The 17946-nt window shown below is 50.4% G+C and overlaps 2 protein-coding genes across 5 annotated transcripts in view; one reads left to right on the top strand and one right to left on the bottom strand.

Moving 5' to 3' along the window:
* Positions 1–1788, top strand: part of Usp7 (ubiquitin specific peptidase 7) — a 53336-nt gene extending 51548 nt beyond the window's left edge. For all 3 annotated transcript variants that reach the window (XM_048433177.3, XM_048433178.3, XM_048433179.3), the window contains exons 30-31: positions 114–204; positions 507–1788. In XM_048433177.3, the coding sequence (XP_048289134.2) occupies positions 114–204; positions 507–613 (198 nt within the window). In that variant the 3' untranslated portion in view covers positions 614–1788. The remainder of the gene's footprint in view (positions 1–113; positions 205–506) is intronic.
* Positions 1789–6214: 4426 nt separating this feature from the next.
* Litafd (LITAF domain containing) lies at positions 6215–12831 on the bottom strand. Of its 2 annotated transcripts, none has more exons than XM_087909619.1 (4): positions 12618–12831; positions 10778–10873; positions 9172–9316; positions 6215–6478 (listed from the first exon to the last, which is right to left on the bottom strand). In XM_087909619.1, exons 1-4 carry the CDS (start codon positions 12703–12705, stop codon positions 6274–6276), a joined length of 534 nt encoding a protein of 177 aa, XP_087765745.1. In that variant the 5' UTR covers positions 12706–12831; the 3' UTR covers positions 6215–6273. The 2 variants fall into 2 exon arrangements, with proteins under 2 accessions (XP_087765745.1, XP_087765746.1); XM_087909620.1 differs by lacking the exon at positions 6215–6478 and adding an exon at positions 8653–8790.
* Between the last annotated feature and the right edge of the window lie 5115 nt (positions 12832–17946).

Here is a 17946-nt window from a genome sequence, read left to right as displayed (position 1 = left end):
CTCTTTGGAACCTGGCTAGGCTTTAGTGGCTAGCACTTGAAGCTGAGTGAGGTTGCTGAGCCTCTTTGGCAAAACAGCAAGGATAATGGATAAGTTTGTCTTTTGTTTTCCAGTTTAAATTTGCAATTGTCATGATGGGCCGGCACCAGTACATCAATGAAGATGAATACGAAGTGAATTTGAAGGACTTTGAGCCACAGCCTGGTAAGAGGCTCTCAGCAGAGGCCCTCATTGGCCTGTAGGTCTTGGAACCATGTCAGCCATTGAGAGTCAGCAGCACAGCTCAGGCCTCCGCATTTCCAAGGATGAGAGCTTTTGCTGGGCATTAATGGGCTGAAATGTGGGTGATTCTGCTTCAAGTTCCCCCGGGGGCTGTGTTTTAGCATTTGATTTGCATCAGCTTGTGTGAGCAGCCTGTGACTCCTGCTGGCTGAGTGGCCCTCGGAGGTGAAGACTGTATCTGGTGGTTGCCACGGGTCTTAATGGTTTGTTCTTTGTCCCTGCAGGTAACATGTCTCATCCTCGGCCTTGGCTAGGGCTCGACCACTTCAACAAAGCCCCAAAGAGGAGTCGCTACACTTACCTTGAAAAGGCAATTAAAATCCACAACTGACTTCCTTCCTGTGTCCAAGGCGAGGGACAGCTCGTGGGTGTGTGCCCTTTTTAACAGCCGTAGAACTTTGGTACACGTGCACTCTAGCCGAAGTCTCCAGCAAGAGGATTTGCTGCTGATGTTAATTTTATTTTGTTGAGGCTGTTCAGTTTGGCTTCTCTGTATCTATTGACTGCCCTTTTTGAGCAAAATGAAGGTGTTTTTATAAAGCTTGGATGCCAATGAGAGTTATTTTATGGTAACCACATGCAAGGCAACCATCAGCATCATGGGAGAAGAGATTCCTAGGATGTGAGTCCCTGGCAGAGGCGTCTGGTTGGTGCAGGCAGCCTGGCCCCCTGCCTGGGTCCTGCAGCTCTGCAGTTAGAGCTAGTCAGGCCGATGTAGGCTCGTCCGACTCTTCCTTCAGTTAGACTTTGAGTGACCTGTGCGCATCTGTAAAGGCAAACCAGAGAAACCACCCTACGCAAAGCACTCTGCTTCACTGTGTGTGCTGCTGGCCCTTTCTGGGGTTCCTCTCCTCAGCTGCCTGGGGTGTTTTTAGTAAACATCTCACTTCGTCGGCCAGTACCGTTCGGCAGCCATTGGCAAAGTGGATACACTGAGTTCAGTCCTGACAGCTAGGGGTCTTTTTATACATGGAGAACATTGTCAGATACAATTAAGGTTTACTCTGTTGCCTCTTGGCAAACATAATGATCCGAGCAGGTGAAAGAATCACTTTAGGTTTCTGTGAGGACGGAGTGGATGAGCAGCAAAGAAGAGCGCCTTTTAGCAAGAGCGCATGCTCGCTAGTGGTTAGTAAGCTGTTGACTTTGTAAAAAAGATAAAAACAGGAAAAAAAGGAAAATTAAATTGTATATTTAATGAATGAAACCTGTACAATTTGCCCCTGGGAGGAGGTCTTTTCTGTTGGGTGAGTGCAAGTGAACTTGGCCGACTTGGACACTCTGTGTAGCTTTATTTGAGTCCTCTCTTCGTCCTTTTGTTGGAGCTAATGCCAGCTGCGTGTCTAGTTTTGAGTGCAAATAGAATCAGCAAGCCACACTTCTTTTCCCTCCCTCCCCAGTACTTCCGTTTGTTTCTGTAGCAGCAGTGTACACCAACTCTCCTGTATATTGCCTTTTTGCTGGAAAATGTTGTATGTTGAATAAAATTTTCTATAAAAATTATAATCCAGTGAGTGCTGTGGAAGCCGAGGACGAGTATCCTCTCCCTGGAAACAGGCCTGGGAGCCTTGCATTGAGTCAGGGGTTGAACCACTATGTATTTTTCTCAGATATTGGATTTTTCCTTTGGGTGGCAGTTTTTTGTCTTGCACTGCAGGCCTAGAACATGCTATGTAGAACAGACTGGTCTTGAACTCAGAGATCCACCTGCCTCTGCCTCCCAAGTGCTGGGCTCAAAGGTGTGAACCACCACCCTTGGCTTCAGTTTGGTTTTGGCCTCTAACATATGAGCTTGAGAAACAAGGTTTTTGTAAGGTATCGAGGCACAGGCCTCTAGACCTAACAGGAAGCAGAGGTAGGAGTATCAGTCAACCTGTGCTACATAGCTCCTGTTGAGAGTTTGGGATGTAACTGATGGTGGAGTACTTGCCTGGTGTATGCAAGGCCCTGGGCTTCATCCCCCAGGATCTAAGGAAAACCCAAGAGTCCTCACTGGGACTGGGGAGATTGGAGGTCTCTGGCTGGGCTGTCCATGGGAGGGTACCGCTGGCCTGGTTCTGAGCCACCTGCACGCTGGCTTCCATTTTGCTTTTGCACTATGAATTGTGTGCCTTCCAATAACTTGTGTTGTACAGATCAGTGGGATAAGGAGCAGATCATGGGGGACCCTGTAGGCCTTGATCCTGCTGTGCCCTTTGGCCTTTTACAAATGAGAAGTAACTGGCAGTTATAGGCAAGGCAATGAGGACTGCTCACCAGTGTCGGCCTTTGACCTCCAAGGCTCCTGTTGGAGGGCTTGTTGGAGCTAGTCAGTCTTAGGTACCCACAATTTCTATTCCCCTTAAATATTAAATGACTATTTTTCAAAGAACTTCTTGTAGTGTTTCTTGTGTACCGCATTCATTTCCCATCCATCTTGAGTTCGTTTACCTGATTTGGGGGAAGGAAGAAGCAGACATTTTAAAATTTATGAAACAGTTGTCTTCCAGCCTGCTCCCTTTAATCCTCTGAAAATGCCGGGTCCTTTGTTCTGTGGCGGGTGACTGTTGAGGTAGGGGAGGCCTTACTACAGTGGGAGCCAGAGTGTGACCCTGGTGACGGCTTGCAGCCATGGTGGCCATGTGGTGCTCAGGACTGTGAAGCTGATCTGGTAGTGCAGACTTGAATCCCATCACTAAAGAAGTGGAAACCAGAAGATGGGGAGTTCAAAGCCATTCTTGGCTGCATAGCAGATTGTGGGACAGCCTGAATTACCTGAGACCCAGTCTGAAAATAACACGAGCATAAACCTGTGGGTGCATTGCCCACAAGGATTGTCTTCTGTAGCAGATCTGTGCATGTTGGCTCTCAGCCTTGTGGCAGTAAGGCAGTGTTACCAGGTTCCCTGTGGCTCCTTGGAGAGTCTGCTCTGGCACTAACGGGGTCTTCAAGAGCACTGAGCCAGCTGCCCTTATGATCAGTGCATCTGGCAAAGAGTAAGGTGAGGATCTTTCTTTTGTTAGGAAAGATGATCAGATACATTGATCAAAACAATGGTTAGTCTCTGCAAGGGGCATGGGGAGGGGGGTGATCCCAGATGTGAGACCAGTCTAGGCTACATAGGGCTACGACAACGGCTCAGAGAGTAAAACAAAACCTGGTATGTACCACAATGGGATAAGGGTCCCTGGGATGGGAGCCTGTAGGGGCTGATGCTGCCCCTCAGACCCAGAGTCCTGCAGCCCAACAAAATCAACTTCCTGCTTGTGATTCAGGCCCTCATCTGCAGTGGCCTGGCTGAAGTAGTCCACTGAGGATGGGCACACTCCCCCCACCCCCAGCCCCCACTCAGTGTAGGAAGCTCTAGTGCCTTCAAGCTGTATGAAGTCAAGATATGTGGAGACATTTCTCAAGGATGAGCTTTGTGGCGCTGATTCCTGCGTTGGCAATCCCCAAAAACCCTGGTGGTTAATATTGGTGCCTTTTTGAGCCACAGGGCTTTGTGGGTCTTCAGTGCCACAACCCCGACTCTCGAGTGGTTGGGTTTGGGTCCCTAGAGCTCATTCTTGCCACAGGTCTCTGCAGGACTTGCCAGCACCCTGGGTAGAAGGGAAATGTCCTGGTATATCTGGTTGAGGAAAGGCTCTAGCAGCCTCTTAATGGGGAAGAAGGTGATCAGGGACAAAGCTGTCTCCAGGTGTGGGGCCTGTGGGCCTGCCAGGCTGTTCCTGCCCCGAGCCCTCTGCTGCCGGGAATAGTTGTAGAGGCCTTGTGTCCACTCTTTGCTATGTAGTCTGTGACTGCCAGTGGCTGCGAAGCATCAGAAATGGCGCTCAGTCAGAGTTGAGCAGCGCAGCCCCAGGAGAGTTCATTTCCTGGGTAGACAGACTCAGCCAGGACAGAGTCTCTTCACATCCTTTAGTCTTACTGTTGGTGGACACGGGTAGTTGTGCACTGCTCATCTCTGGGTGGGGCCTGCAAGTTGGGGTCCCCAACTCTAGGGGAAAGCTGTATGAGAGACAGATAGTCTGCCCCTGCCAGGGGCCGCAGACATGTGGTGTTGGCTGGATGTTGGGGTAAGTGGCAGGGTCCTAGCTTGTACCTTCGGAGAGCAGTCTCCATGGAGCACCATGGTTTCTGAGGTTAGCTCACTCATCTTCCCTGTCAGTCAGGAACACTGGGCTCCTGGACATTCTAAGGTCATTTGGGGGCGTGCATTGAGGTTCATCCCTGTTGAAGGGCCAGTGTCAGCCTTACAGCTCGGTGGTGTGGACTAGAGCTAAGAGCATATCAAAAGCCGACCAGACTTCTCTCCCTTGCCCTAGTGTCACTTGCCCTTGCTCACTGTCCCTAGACTAGCTGGACGGCAGATTCCCAGGGTGGTGGACTTGTTCTGGGCCGAGCTGACAGCAGTGGCCTGGGAGTAGGCACAGAAGCCGTCCTTGGTGACAGCCGATACCAGAGCCATGCCTGTGACCACACCACACCCACCGTCTGCTTCTATGATAAGGCTGAGTGCTGTTAGGCGTACAGAATCTCTTGGCTCTGGCTCAGAGTGGGTTGGCCGGAGGGAGACAGAGGCCTAGAATGGTGTCCTCACTGGCCTCAGTACTGCTGTTGGAGCCCTCAGTGTCGGTGGCGGACACCTACAGACTGACGAAGCTAAACACTTCATTTTCAGGGAGTTTCTTCCACTTTGTGGAAGGAGATGATTTGGGGGGTCCAGGCTGTGATCACTTGCCATCTCCTACAAAGTGGGGAGGGGAGGGATCTGAACGAAGAAGGTTGGAGTTGAGTAGTTCAAGGTAAAGATGCTTCCTTCTCAAGACAGGTTCTGTCCTGAGGCTGGAAGGCCCATGCTCACTTGGCTTCCCATGTCTGGGTCTCAGAAGCCTATGTGTCAAACAGTTACTGGTAGTGTGGGCTGATGTCTGTCCTGTTACGCAGTTACGACTTGAAGCTGTAGTACATTTTATTTCTGAAGCCCCGTCTCCCATCAGTTCAGGGCCTCCCTGTGCTCTAGAAACCTGCTGGCCTGGAGCACTGTCCCTTTCAGGAATCGCCGCTCGAAATGGCAGGAGATGCCACCATCCCACTAAGCCTCTAGCCTACACTCAGTGTACCTACTCACACGTGTACACCTTTTCACGTCATGCTAATGCAGGGGCTACAGGGAGACAGACCTGAGCTTTGCTCATCTGTTGATAGTCACCAGAACAACCTGGGCCTGGGTTGCTACTGCCATCAGTTGCTGCAACACTGCCCTCTTGTGATGAGTGTGGGCATTACAAGGAATCTCAGCACAGCCCGTGTCCTTTATGTGCCTGTAGCTTCCTGTTTCCCCTTTTCCTTCAAATGCTTCCTCAAGTCTCCTCATGTCTATTTGAACAATGATAGGCAGGACAATATTTTAGTTTTCAAATTAAAATTTTCAAATTCCAGTGTGGTGGTACACACCTGTCAAACCAGCAGTCGAGGGGCTGAGTCAGGAGGTAGTGACTGCCTGAGATACACAGCAAGCTGAAGAATGACCTGGGCAATTCCGAGAATCCCTGGCTCAAAATGAGAGGGAAGCTGGGGATGTAGCTCAGTGATAGAGCACTGGCCGATGAGACACGAAGCCCTGGATCCAGTCCTCAGCACGGACTGCAGAGAGACACAAACCGACTCTCTGATACTGGGTTGCCCTACACCACCTTCCTGATCTAGCCCAGTGGGCCTTGTTTTACCCAGCTGTCTTATCCACAAGGCAGTTTGAGGCCTTTTAACAGCTGCTTCGTTCCCATTGCCCCCTGTGCACTCTGAGCCCCTAGGAGTGCACTGTACGGAGTCAATCTCACTGGGAGGAGTGCACTGTACGGAGTAAATCTCACTGGGAGGAGCGCACTGTACGGAGTCAATCTCACTGGGAGGAGCGCACTGTACGGAGTAAATCTCACTGGGAGGAGCGCACTGTACGGAGTAAATCTCACTGGGAGCTGCTCCAGAAACAGCTCAGCAAACCGCCCTGCCTCAGGGCCACCAGGGTGGCAGACTGGGAGAGTGGCAGCATGGAGAATGCAGACTAGACGGATAGGTCATAGGTCGGTGGGCTGTCCCAGGGTGCGCAGGGATGGAGTCAAGAGAGGGCAGGAAGCAACTCACACATGGCCTCGGGTGAACTCCAGGTGCATGGGGTAAGTGAATGCCAGTTTCTCCTCCCACTGCTGTGATGGAACTGCGCACAGGAAGGATGGGAAGAAAACGGGTTTGTCTTAGCTCACAGTTCCTGGTGGGGAAGTGGAGCAGCAGTGGCCTGAGAGAGCCAGTCACATGACCTCACAATCCGGAAGCAGAGAATGACGAATGTGTGCTGCAGCCCCAGTTCTCTTTCTCCAGGATCCCAGCCAGGGAACGGTGCCTCCCACAGAGGGCAGGCCCTGCCCCCTCAGTAGATAACAACCGGAACCCCCACAGCAAGGCTCGTCTCCCACACAGTTCTGTATTTTGTCAAGTTGACACCATTGCAACATTTTTTTTTAAAGGACAGGTGTTTACTATGTGAGACTGGCAATCCTTCTGACTCAGCCTCCCAAGTAAGTGGTGAGTTCTTATCCATGTTAATTACTTCGCCCTGTTAGCCATGGACTGATGGCTGGTGAGGAATGGAAGGAGCAGTAGGAAGAGCCAAGTAGGAGATGAGGGGAACAGATTTTGAGTGAGTGGAAAGGACAGAGAACAGGGGCTGCATCTGAGGTGTCTGGGAGAGAGGAGGTGGCCATGCCCTTTCCGTGCACCCCGCCTACAGGAGAGGAGTCTCTTCTAAGACCTACTGCAGGGCCCCATCCCCGTTTTGCATGTGTAATTACAATATGTGGGTACACCTGTGTGAGTGGTCATGCACATGTATGCACAAGGCTGATGTGAGCAATCATCTCAAACCTACCTGACAGTACGGGTGTAGGAGGAGAGCCTGCTTGTTTGTCCTGACCACCCAGAACCGAAATAACCACACAGAAACTGTATTAATTAATACAGTTGCTTGGCCCATTAGCTCTAGCTTCTTATTGGCTAACTCTTACATTAATTTAACCCATCACTATTAATCTGTACAACAGGAAAGATTCGGCATGTCTGACTTTGGCGGCTCCATAACATCTTTCCGACTCCGCCCTTCTTTCTCCCAGGATTCAGTCCAATCCTCCCTGCCTACCTAAATTCTGCCCTATCAACAGGCCAAGGCAGTTTTTTTTTTTTATTCACTAATGGTAATCAGAGCACACAGAGGGGACTCCCACATCATTTAGGCAGGGTCTTTCAAACCCAGAGCCTTCTAATAAGGCTGGGGGTCCTCTGCCTCTGACTTCTGAGGCTGGAATTACAGGTGAACCATCTTGCCCATCCTAAACTCTGGTGCTTATATTTGTGAGGCAAATGCTTTTCATTGTGGGGTCATCTCCCCAGCCCAGGATGCTGGTTTCGCTGGATGCCTCAGGCATCTAGGGGAGAAGGTTGTGGCGTACCAGAGGGGAGGACAGAAGTCTAGAGAGATGGGGGAAGGAGCCTTGAACAAAACTGAGGACAAAGCAAACTGAGGAAAACTGCTGGAAGGTGGCCAGAGGACCTCTGCAGCCCACGGGGCACAGAGGATCCAGACTGCAGAGACCCACGGCAGATAGGGAAGAAAGGACAATGCTCTCTTGATATTGCTGTAAGGGATGGAGCACACTGGTTCCTGGGGAAAGGGAGAGCGGGTGTGAACCTGCATTGGGTTGGGGGTTATATAGATGAGGGTGTGGTAACAGGTTTTCCCAAAGAGGTAGAAACTGGAACTGATGGGAAGGGCCTGGAAAGAGATGGCTGGTGGAGTGTGGCATCTGTAGTCAGAGGAAGCTGAACCTGGAGATGGGTGGGTATGCCCTCCACCCTTCCCCAAGGAGATATCAACCAGCACATGCTGGGACCCAGGCATGCACGGGTGCCATCCATAACCCATGGACAGAACAGAGGAGGGTGGAGGATGTTGCCACTCCCCCCACCGCCCGCTGGATGAGTGTACAGGGGCACACATACACACCGCTGGCTGAGCATGCAGGGGCCCACATATACACTGATGAGTATACACACTGGATGAGTGTAGGGGGGTACACATACACACTGATGAATATACACACTGGATGAGTGTGCAGGGGCACACATACACACCGCTGGCTGAGCATGCAGGGGCCCACATATACACTGATGAGTATACACACTGGATGAGTGTGCAAGGGCACACATACACACCGCTGGATGAGTGTGCAGGGGTACATATACACTGATGAGTATACACACTGGATGAGTGTGCGGGGGGCACACATACACACTGATGAGTATACACACGGATGAGTGTACAGGGGCACACATACACACTGATGTTTCATTGCTGTTTATAGTGCAAGTTTCAGGCGATGGTGGTGGAAGAGTTCCTGCTGGCACACGGGACAGGAGTGACTCACGTCCATGAGGCTCCTCACAAAGAAGGGGAGGAAGCAGCAGCCCAGGAAGCCCCTGCAGCCTCAGAAGCAGTGTGCTCACCTGAGCAGAGGTCCCTGAGCTGGCCTGTACCTCATCACCCCTGAGTAGAGGTCCCTGAGCTGGCCTACACTCTTATCACACCTCTTGGTGGGCCTCAGTTCCTTGGAGTGGTTCTGCAGAGCAGGGCTGAGAGCCATACTGTGCCTTCTCTTTCTTGACAGTAGTGGTGATGCCAACCTGTCTGGCCACTTGCCTAGTAGGCAGGCATTGCCCATCCCCATTCCCATCCTCTGCTTGGGAGGCAGAGGGCCATCTTCTCCAAGCGCAGTCTGGGGCCTCCCTCTGTTCAAAGTTCTCTCTGTTACTCTAGCTGTCTCCAGCTGCATCTCAGTCCCACCCCTCCATACTACTTACCCAAATACAAAGAGGCCACCGCATAGCACCCAGGTGAGGACGCCTGGGACAGGGGTTGTCACCGTGACGATCTGCTTCCCACAGCAGGGACATACGGTCTGCATTGGCGTGGAAGTTGTCATCCTCGGGCCGATAGCGAACACTCCTGGGGAAGGGATGGGTCAGATCAGACCCTCTTCCTCCTTTCTCCAGCACCCTCTGCCTGGACACCCCTCTTCTGTCATGACTCTTCTTCCCCGTGCTCATCTATGCACCCAAAGCCACCACGCACCTGCCCATCGGCCATATGATCTGTCCTAATTAAAACCAGCCAACCAAAGTGAGGACAGGGCCTAGGAACCGTGGAGCCCTTCTGCTTCTAAGCATGGCCTCTTCCCCTTAGGGGGTTCTCTAGCACAGCCTGCCAGACTCAGCCAGCCCATTGTCTTTCACTCCTTGCATTAGCTCATTTCCAGGCCCTGTGGCTAGAACACCCTTAAAGCTGGTGTATGAGAGAAAAGAATGAGCATACATGCACATAAGCACACACACAAGCATCTCACCTTTCCTGCCTCTTTTGGCACAGCTTGCTAGCTCTTTTTTTTTATTTAAATGTTCATTGGTGTTTTGCTTGCATGCATGTCTGTGTGAGTATGTCAGATCCCTGGAACTGGAGTTATAGGCAAATGAGAGCTGCCATGTGGGTGCTGGGCATTGAACCCAGGTCTCTTAACTGCTAAGTCATATCTCTCCAACCCCTCCCTAGCTCTTGTGCACCAGGCATGCATCTAGTATATAAACAGACATGCAGGCAGAACACTCATACATGTAAAATAAATCTAAATGTAAGCAGAATTCTGGAAGGAGCTGGGTATATAACTCAGTGTTAGAGCGCTCGCCTAGTGTGTCCCCTTCACCAGCGCCATAATAACAAGACAATAAGAGAAGTGCAGACAGCAACAGAAGCATGCTGTGTGCTTTGGGGATCTGAAGGAGGCGTTTGGGGTCAGGTTTGGATGACCTCGGGTTTGTTATAGCAAGGTGAAACTGACCTACACAGTCTAACCTGTCAATCTTGAGTGCCTGGGAATTCCTTGGGACACTGGTTTAGAATCTCAAAGCCCTGGATCAGCTTAGGGACTCTATATCCTCCTCATCTGTGCACTAAGTGCTTACGCTTGCCTTGCCGGTATTCATTTCATAAATACTGCTTGAGCACCTCCTGTATATCAGCTCCATCCCCAAGATTCTACAGTAAGCTGGGCGGTGGTGGTGGCGCAGCCCTTTAAACCCAGCACTTGGGAGGCAGAGGCAGGCAAATCTCTGTGAGTTCGAGGCCAGCCTGGTCTACAGAGCTAGTTCCAGGACAGGCTCCAAAGCTACACACAGAAACTCTGTCTTGATAAATCAAACAAAAGAAAAGAAATGCACAGTAGAAAAGGTGCCCCAGAAGCCCTTGGCACTGCACCAACCCCATGTGGGCAGTGTGAGGCCCAGGCAGCCTTGGAACTTCAGCTCTTGGGCTGTGGGAGGAGGGATCACCAGAGAAGGTGCTGTCTGCATTGGACTTAGTAAGCAGCCTTCTGGTAGCCAGAGCCCAATATGAGGAGGAGAGACAGAGACTTACTGGACCGGATCCCTTGTGGACCTTGGCCATATACAAGGTTTGCTTCTGGGCCTTGACAGTAAGGAGGAGGTGGTTCCTTGCAACACCGACAATAGTCTGAAAAAGAAAAGAAGCAAGGGTCCAGGTCTCAGATGTGCCACCACGGAGCCACCACACGGCAAGCACTGCTGCCAGGAACAGAGTTGCCCACAGTTATACAGACAGAAGGTGGAGGGGCCAGGGTTTGAACTCAGACCCCTCTAACTCCACTTCTGCCCTCCTTGTCCACAGGGATCTGAAGTGTGACGTGGCTTAGGGTCACACTCTGTGCAAACAGGTAACACAGTTCACCATGTCCCCGTTCACCAATTCACCAACGAAGCATCGTTCGAATTTTGCAGGTGGGGAGATGAGGTTCAGAAAGGTTGAAAACCTTGCCTGAGGTCACTTAGTAAGTAAGTACGAGGCAGGTTTCTGATCAGACGCAGGGACCTAACCTCAGCACAGGCTCTGAAGCCAGGATATGTGAGCTCCATCCGAGGCTCTGAGGCTTTCCGTGGCAGGGAGGAAGTTGAGATGAGGTGTGTGTCTCCTAGGCTCACTGGGAACATCTGACCTTTTTGCCTCTACCTATCACAGGCCTGCGCCTCCATGTTGAGTTTCTGCAGTACTGAAGGTCAAACCAAGGGCTTCCTGGATGCTAAGCAGGCGCTCTGCCAACTGAGTGGCATCTCCAGCTTTGATTGCTTTGATTGCTTTTGTTTGTTTGTTTGTTTTGTTTTTTTTTTGTCCTCAAATGTTGAGATTACTGGTGTAAGCTCTCTCACCCAGAACGAGCCACCATGGTCTTCATGTGGATGGGCAGTAAGGTCCCCACTAAACTTTCATACACAACCTTGTAGGTGCCTGCTAGGGACTGGGGCTTGATCCCCAAGGACCTGGCCTCTTTCAGGAAAGGAGCTAGTAGCTAGAGGTGGCACTCTGGGGTCTCTCCACTCAGAGCCCCTCCCCCCAGAGCCTCCTCTCTCAGTTTTCTTTATTGTCTCCTCTTAGATCAGTACTAAGCAGGCAGCCGCTAACCACGGTCCTACCGCCTCCTAAGACACTCTGAGGACAAGAGGTGTCTTAGCTGTGTTGGCCAAGAAGATGTCTGGGGTAGTTTTCAGGTTTCTTTTTCTTTCTTTCTTTCTTTCTTTTCTTTTCTTTTTTTTTTTTTTTCCAGAGAAGAAACCAAAGTCACCCCATCTCAAACTGGGCCAGTGCCTCGCCGAATAAACCAGATCCTTATTTTGTTTTATGTGGGATAGGATCTCTCTATGAAGTCTTGGAACTCAGTATGTAGACTAGAGATCCACCTGCCTCTGCCTCCTGAGTGCTGGATTTAAAGCAGTTGCCTCTACACCCTGGCTCCTCTTGACCATTTACGTGGAACTGGCAGGAATTCCAATGAGAAAAGTTCAAAGGGGTCAGACATCTTCCCAGGCCACCTTGACATGTGGGCGGCTCCACATGCGCCCCCGCCCCCCCCCCCCCCCGCCTGTGTGCGGTGCCATCCAGAGGCTGTATTGACGTGGGCGCCATTAGTATCACTTGGCAGATTCTGTGTGATGGAGAGGAGAGAGAGGAGAGAGGAGAGAGGAGAGAGGAGAGCGAGAGCGAGAGCGAGAGCGAGAGCGAGAGCGAGAGCGAGAGAGAGAGAGAGAGAGAGGTTAGAGGCCTAACCCAGCAACCTACGGGTCACCTGGGTAGTAGGGACCAGGGAGACTTAGGGGAGGAGACACGATCAGCCCCCAGACCAACTTGTACCCCCCCCCCCCCCCTGGCTTCCCAAGCCTTCTAGCTCCTGAGGGCGGTCCCTCACCACGGAAGCGGTAGCGGTCCTGCTTCCTGTCCCGGTCCCGGTCCTGCTTCCGGTTCCGGTCCCGGTCCCGGTCCCGGTCTCGTGCCATCTTCTCTTTTAGAAGCACACTCCTCAAGCAGTTTCCTTGGGTTCCAGGTTCTGTTCTGAATGGACAGGCTCTTGGATCCAGAAGTCCCCTCGGAGAGGCCTCACTGGGGAGACAAGGCCTCTTACAGCTGCCTGCACAGCCATTGTGATGTCTTTAACACATAGACCAAGGGCTCTTGTCTCTACTTCCTGCAGGAGGGCTGCCTGCTTATGGCTCAGCTTGAAGGACCCCTCCATACTCCCTCCAGCAGGTTGAAGCTTTGTGAGCTAGGCCAGGAGACCAGCTAAGACCCTGAGTGGTGTGAGTACTGATAGGGGCATCCAGCACCGTCAGGTCCTTTTGACTAGAATGTAAGGTAAGTATGGAACCAGGCCTAGTATCACTGACCTGTGATACCAGCACTTTGGAGGCCAGGCAGAGGTCAGAAAACTCAAAGGCATTCTGGGGGTTCGTATTGAGTCCTTGTCACCAAAAAAAAAAGAGGAAAGGAAGAAAGAAAAGGAAAAGGGAGGGGGGGCATGTGTTGTCACCAATACATACCTATACCTATAAGCCCAGTGTTTGAGAGGTAGAGACAGGAGTTCACTGCAAATCTGAGTTCAAGGCCAAGTGGGGCTGAGTCTATGTAGTGGGCTTCAGGCCAGCCTGGGCTACATAGAAAAAAAAATCTATTTCAAACCACCAACAACAGCCGAGCGGTGGTGGCACCTTTAATCCCAGCACTCGGGAGGCAGAGACAGGTGGATCTCTGTGAGTTTCAGGCCAGTCTGGTTTACAAGAGCTAGTTCCAGGACAGGCTCTAAAACTACAGAGAAATCCTGTTTTGAAAAACTTAAAAAACAAAAAACAAACCAACAACAAAAGCCAAACCAGAAAAAAAAAAAAAAAAGCAGGGTTAGAAAAGTGGCTCGGTTTGTAGAGTGCTTGCCAGGCAGGCACAAAGGCCAGGGTCTAATCCTCAACACGGTTTAAGCTGTGTGTGGTGGCATATACCCATAAACTAGCCAGAGAGGTGGAGGCAGGGGAATCGGGCCCAGGTCATCTCCAACTGCACAATGAGTTCAAGGCCAGTGTAGGCTACAGGAGACCCTCTCTCAAAAAAACAAAAATAAGAAAGATATGGTCACAGTGTGCACACATACATATATGTAAACCTGCGTGTGCCTTTTCTGAGTTCAGTCACCCTCTCTTGCTGACTTAGCTCAGGAACCCACGGCATGCCTGCCTCTCTAGACCTCTGCCCTCACCTAGCATCTGTAGAAGGAATATAGTATCAGCAGCTTTGAGGGGTTTTGTTTGTAGGACAGGGCCTTGAACTTATGTAGCCTAAGCTGGCAGGGAACTCAATCTTCCTGCCCCAGTTCCCAAGGGCAGAATTAAAGCTGGGAAGCCCTTCTCCCCAGTAATTCTAGATGTTGTCAAGGTGGTGCCGTACCCAGCTTTCTCCATGCTGGGGATCCCAGGCTAGGCAAGCACTTGACCCACTGAGCCGCATCTCCAGCATGGATAGCTGACTCTTGTTGGCCATCTTTTGCTATAAGGGACTTAAGCATCCAAAGATGGTGGGGGGAAGGGGTGGTCATGGAGCTAGTCCCTATCAGGTGCTTAGAGACAGCTGTACAGCAAAATGTTGGTGAGGGTGGAACTGAGTTGGTAGGTGTGTGAACTGCCCAGAGAACATCTATTTCAGTATCTGTACAGCTGAATATTTGAAATTAAATCTAATGTACAGAGCAGTGGTCATTTGAAGTTTGTGCTATCAGACAGGACTCTAACTTGTTATCCTTGAAGATGACCTTGAACTCTTGACCTTCCTGCCTTCACCTCTGGAGTGCACCACCACGACTGGCTTGGTCCTGAGAATGGAGCCCAGGGTCTTGGGCACACTGGGTGTCTTAGTTTCGTTTTTGTTGCTGTGGTAACAAACAGACGGCCAAAAGCAAGGAGAAAAGGTTCTTTTTAGTCCAAGGGACAGTCCGCCACGGCGAAGTCATTAGCTCAAGGGACAGTCCCCCCATGGTGGAGGAGTCAAGGTTGCTAGAAGCAACTGGCCGCATCAAATCCGCAATGAGAAGCAGAATGATATGATCAACAGTTTTTGTTTTTTTGTTTTTCGAGACAGGATTTCTCTGTAGCTTTGGAGCCTGTCTTGGACTCACTTTGAAGACCAGATTGGCTTCAAACTCACAAAGATCTGCCTGCTTCTGCCTCTTGAGTGCTGGGTTTGACGGCACGCACCACCACCCCGGTGATGATTAACTCTTTATGTCTACAGTCCAGGATCCTGCCAGGGAATGGTGTCACCCACTGTGGGCAGGTCTGCCCACTCCAATCAAGGTAATCCAGACATTCCCCACAGGAGTGCTCAGAGATCTTTCTACTGTGTGAACACTGAAAACACTAGCCACCACACCAGACAAGCCCCTGCCAGACGAGCTACGCCATCTTCCTTAAGCCCTTGAGTATTTTATGATAATAAAAGTTTAAAAATTTAAACAAATAAATGAGAAAACCAAAACTAATTCCTAACAACAGAAGCAGCAGCAAGTAGAGCAAGCAGGATGCCAATTTTATATTACCTTTTCCTTTGTTTTGTTTTATTTTAGATCAAGTCTTGCTGTGTAGGTGAGGCCTCCCTCAAATTTGTGGCAATCCTCCTGTTTCAGCTTTTGAGTACTGGATTACATTTTTGATTCCATAGCATGATTAATAGGGTCAAAATGGAGTGCTGTCCCAGGTTAGGCCACCCCAAACGTTCTTTTGCGGGGCTTTGGGAATAAAAAGTCAGGGAGGCTGTTTAGTTTCCGCTCTTGTTAACTTGGACATGTAAACCTAGTGGGTGGAGGGTGACTGGTAGATTGTTGAATGCAAATGAATGAATGAATGAATGAGATGTACACCCCCACCACAGAGCACTCCATTCTACCTGGAATCACCTGGATGTCGCTGTCCAAGGTCTAGGGTGCTGGTGTCCACTGGAATCTTGGGATAGAATTATGGGCTGCTCTCTCTAAGGATCTTGTTTTTGACACCACAGGGTCTCATATATCCCAGGCTGGCCTCAAACTCACTGTGTAGCCAAGGATGCCCTTGAACTTTTTTTTAAAAGTTATTTATTTACTGTGTATACAATATCTGCCTATGTGTGCCTGCATGCCAGAAGAGAGCACCAGATCTCATTCCAGATGGTTGTGAGCCACCACGTCGTTGCTGGGAATTGAACTCAGGTCCTCTGGAAGAGCAGCCAGTGCTCTTAACCACTGAGCCATTTCTCCAGCCCCAAAGTGAAATAACTCTGTGTGTGGGGGGGTTGAGACAGGGTCATCCTAGAACTCACTTTTGTAGACCAGGCTGGCCTCAAGCTCACAGAGACCCTCCTGCCTCTACCTCCCGAGTGCTGGGATTAAAGGTGTGCACCACCACTGCCTGCTCTTGAACTTTTGACCCTCCTGCCTTCACCCTTCCAAGTGCTGAGAGCGTCACCACTCTTGGTTTTGTGCAGTGCTGGGGATCTAACCCAGGTCTTCATAAATGCTATGCGCGCTCTCTACTGACTGAGCCACATCCCTAGCATGAGGATTTTGAGGGCCTCATCCCCTCTAACATAGTTGTGGGTCTCATGAGCTGAGAATGAACTGGAAAGTCTTGAGTATGAACAGAAGCTGGGAGACAAGATGATGTGCCCTAACAATTCTACTCCTCACCACCAGGGGGAAGCACCAGCATGCCATGAGTCAACCTAGGGCTCTCAATTGTCTTGGTGGTAATTAGGTAAAGAAGTCCTAAGAGGGAGTCAGCCTAGCATCAGGAACTGGATCTCACCCTGCTAGGCACTCAGAACACAGAGCCTCAAGAGAGAGCCGTGCACAGGACTGGTTAGGCTCTTTGGGCCTCCTCTTGAGGGCCCAGACCTCAAATGGTTTATTGTTTTGTTTTTCGACGGGTTTCAGTTCATGCTCCCTAAAGCCTACTTTGCAGCTGAGGATGACCTTGAACTCGTGATGCTCCTGTGTCTACCCCCTAGGTGCTGAGACTACAGGGGCCATATGGATCAAGCATTCTAGCTAAGTACTAGTGAGCCACATGCCTCGTTCCTGTTGTTTTAACCTTTTCTCTCCCAAAACAAGGCCTGGCCTAGAGGAGAAAGGTGGTTAAAGTCTGGGTTGTGCCACTACCAGCTGAGGGAGCCCTGCTGAGCATCTCCATTTCTGAGCCTGAAAAGTGGGTCTGGTAATAGCTCCTGCCAGGAATGGTATGAAAATGCGATGACCTCATATTTGCTTTTGGCTGATATGTTGTCACGTGCATGTGTTCATACTGTGTGTGTGCCTTTTCACGTGTGTGTGCTTACCTGCGAGCGCATATTTTTCTGTTGAGACCCAAGGCTGACATTGGGAGTCTTCCTTGATCCCTCTGGGTTTTAGTCATTGATGCCAGGCCTCTCAGCTGGACCAATAATCCACTAATGAGGGTAGTCCAGCTGGTCTTGTTGCCCTTGCCTCCACCTCCTAAGTGCCGGAATTACAGGCAGGCTGTCACGCCACCTTGGTATTTACATGGTATCTTAGATATTTTCTATTGCCATGACAAAATACCTTGACCAAAGACACTTTTTTTTTTTTTAAAAAAAAAAAAAAACAGGTTTCTCTGTTGGTCCTGGAACTCACTCTGTAGACCAGACCAGGATGACTTGGAACTCACAGAATTATCCCTGTCTCTGCATCCTAAGTGCTGGGATTAAAGGTACGCACGACCATTGCCTGGTCAAAGCAGCTTCTTTTCTATCTTCTCTCTCTCTCTCTCTTCCTTATTTTTTTCTTTTTTTAAATTTCATGTGCTTTGGTGTTTTGCCTGCATGTATGTCTGGATCTGCCGGAACTGCATGCGTGTCTGCATCTCCCGGGACTGCATGCGTGTCTGGATCTCCTGAAACTGGAGTTACAGATAGTTGTGAACTTCCCTCCATGTGGGTGCTTGGAATTGAACCTGGGTCCTTTGGAAGAGCAGTCAGTGCTCTTAACCACTGAGCTATCTCTCCAGCCCCCAAAGCAACTTCTTAAAGAAAACATTTAGTTTGGGGCTCATGGTTACAGAAGGTTAGAGTCTATGACTATCATGGTGAGGAGCATGGCAGGCAGGCAGGCACTGCCCAAGACAGAGAGACAGCTAATGGTGTGGGCTTTTGAAACCTCAAAGCCCGCCTCCAGTGAGCCATCTCCTCCAATAAGCCTGCACCTTCCA

This window comes from Myodes glareolus, chromosome 9 (genome assembly GCF_982192425.1).
Source record: "Myodes glareolus chromosome 9, mMyoGla1.1, whole genome shotgun sequence".
Taxonomy (NCBI): Eukaryota; Metazoa; Chordata; class Mammalia; order Rodentia; family Cricetidae; genus Myodes; species Myodes glareolus.
The sequence above is the reverse complement of the archived record's forward strand: the minus strand, read 5'-3'. Positions and strand labels throughout refer to the sequence as shown.

Excerpts from the sequence above, each read along its gene's own strand:
- Litafd (XM_087909619.1), bottom strand. The coding sequence starts at position 12,705 with ATGGCACGAGACCGGGACCGGGACCGGGACCGGAACCGGAAGCAGGAC. Across the intron at positions 10,874-12,617 it reads GGACCGCTACCGCTTCCGTG|ACTATTGTCGGTGTTGCAAG; the intron begins GTGAGGGACCGC and ends TTTCTTTTTCAG. Across the intron at positions 9,317-10,777 it reads TCCACAAGGGATCCGGTCCA|GAGTGTTCGCTATCGGCCCG; the intron begins GTAAGTCTCTGT and ends TCCCTTCCCCAG.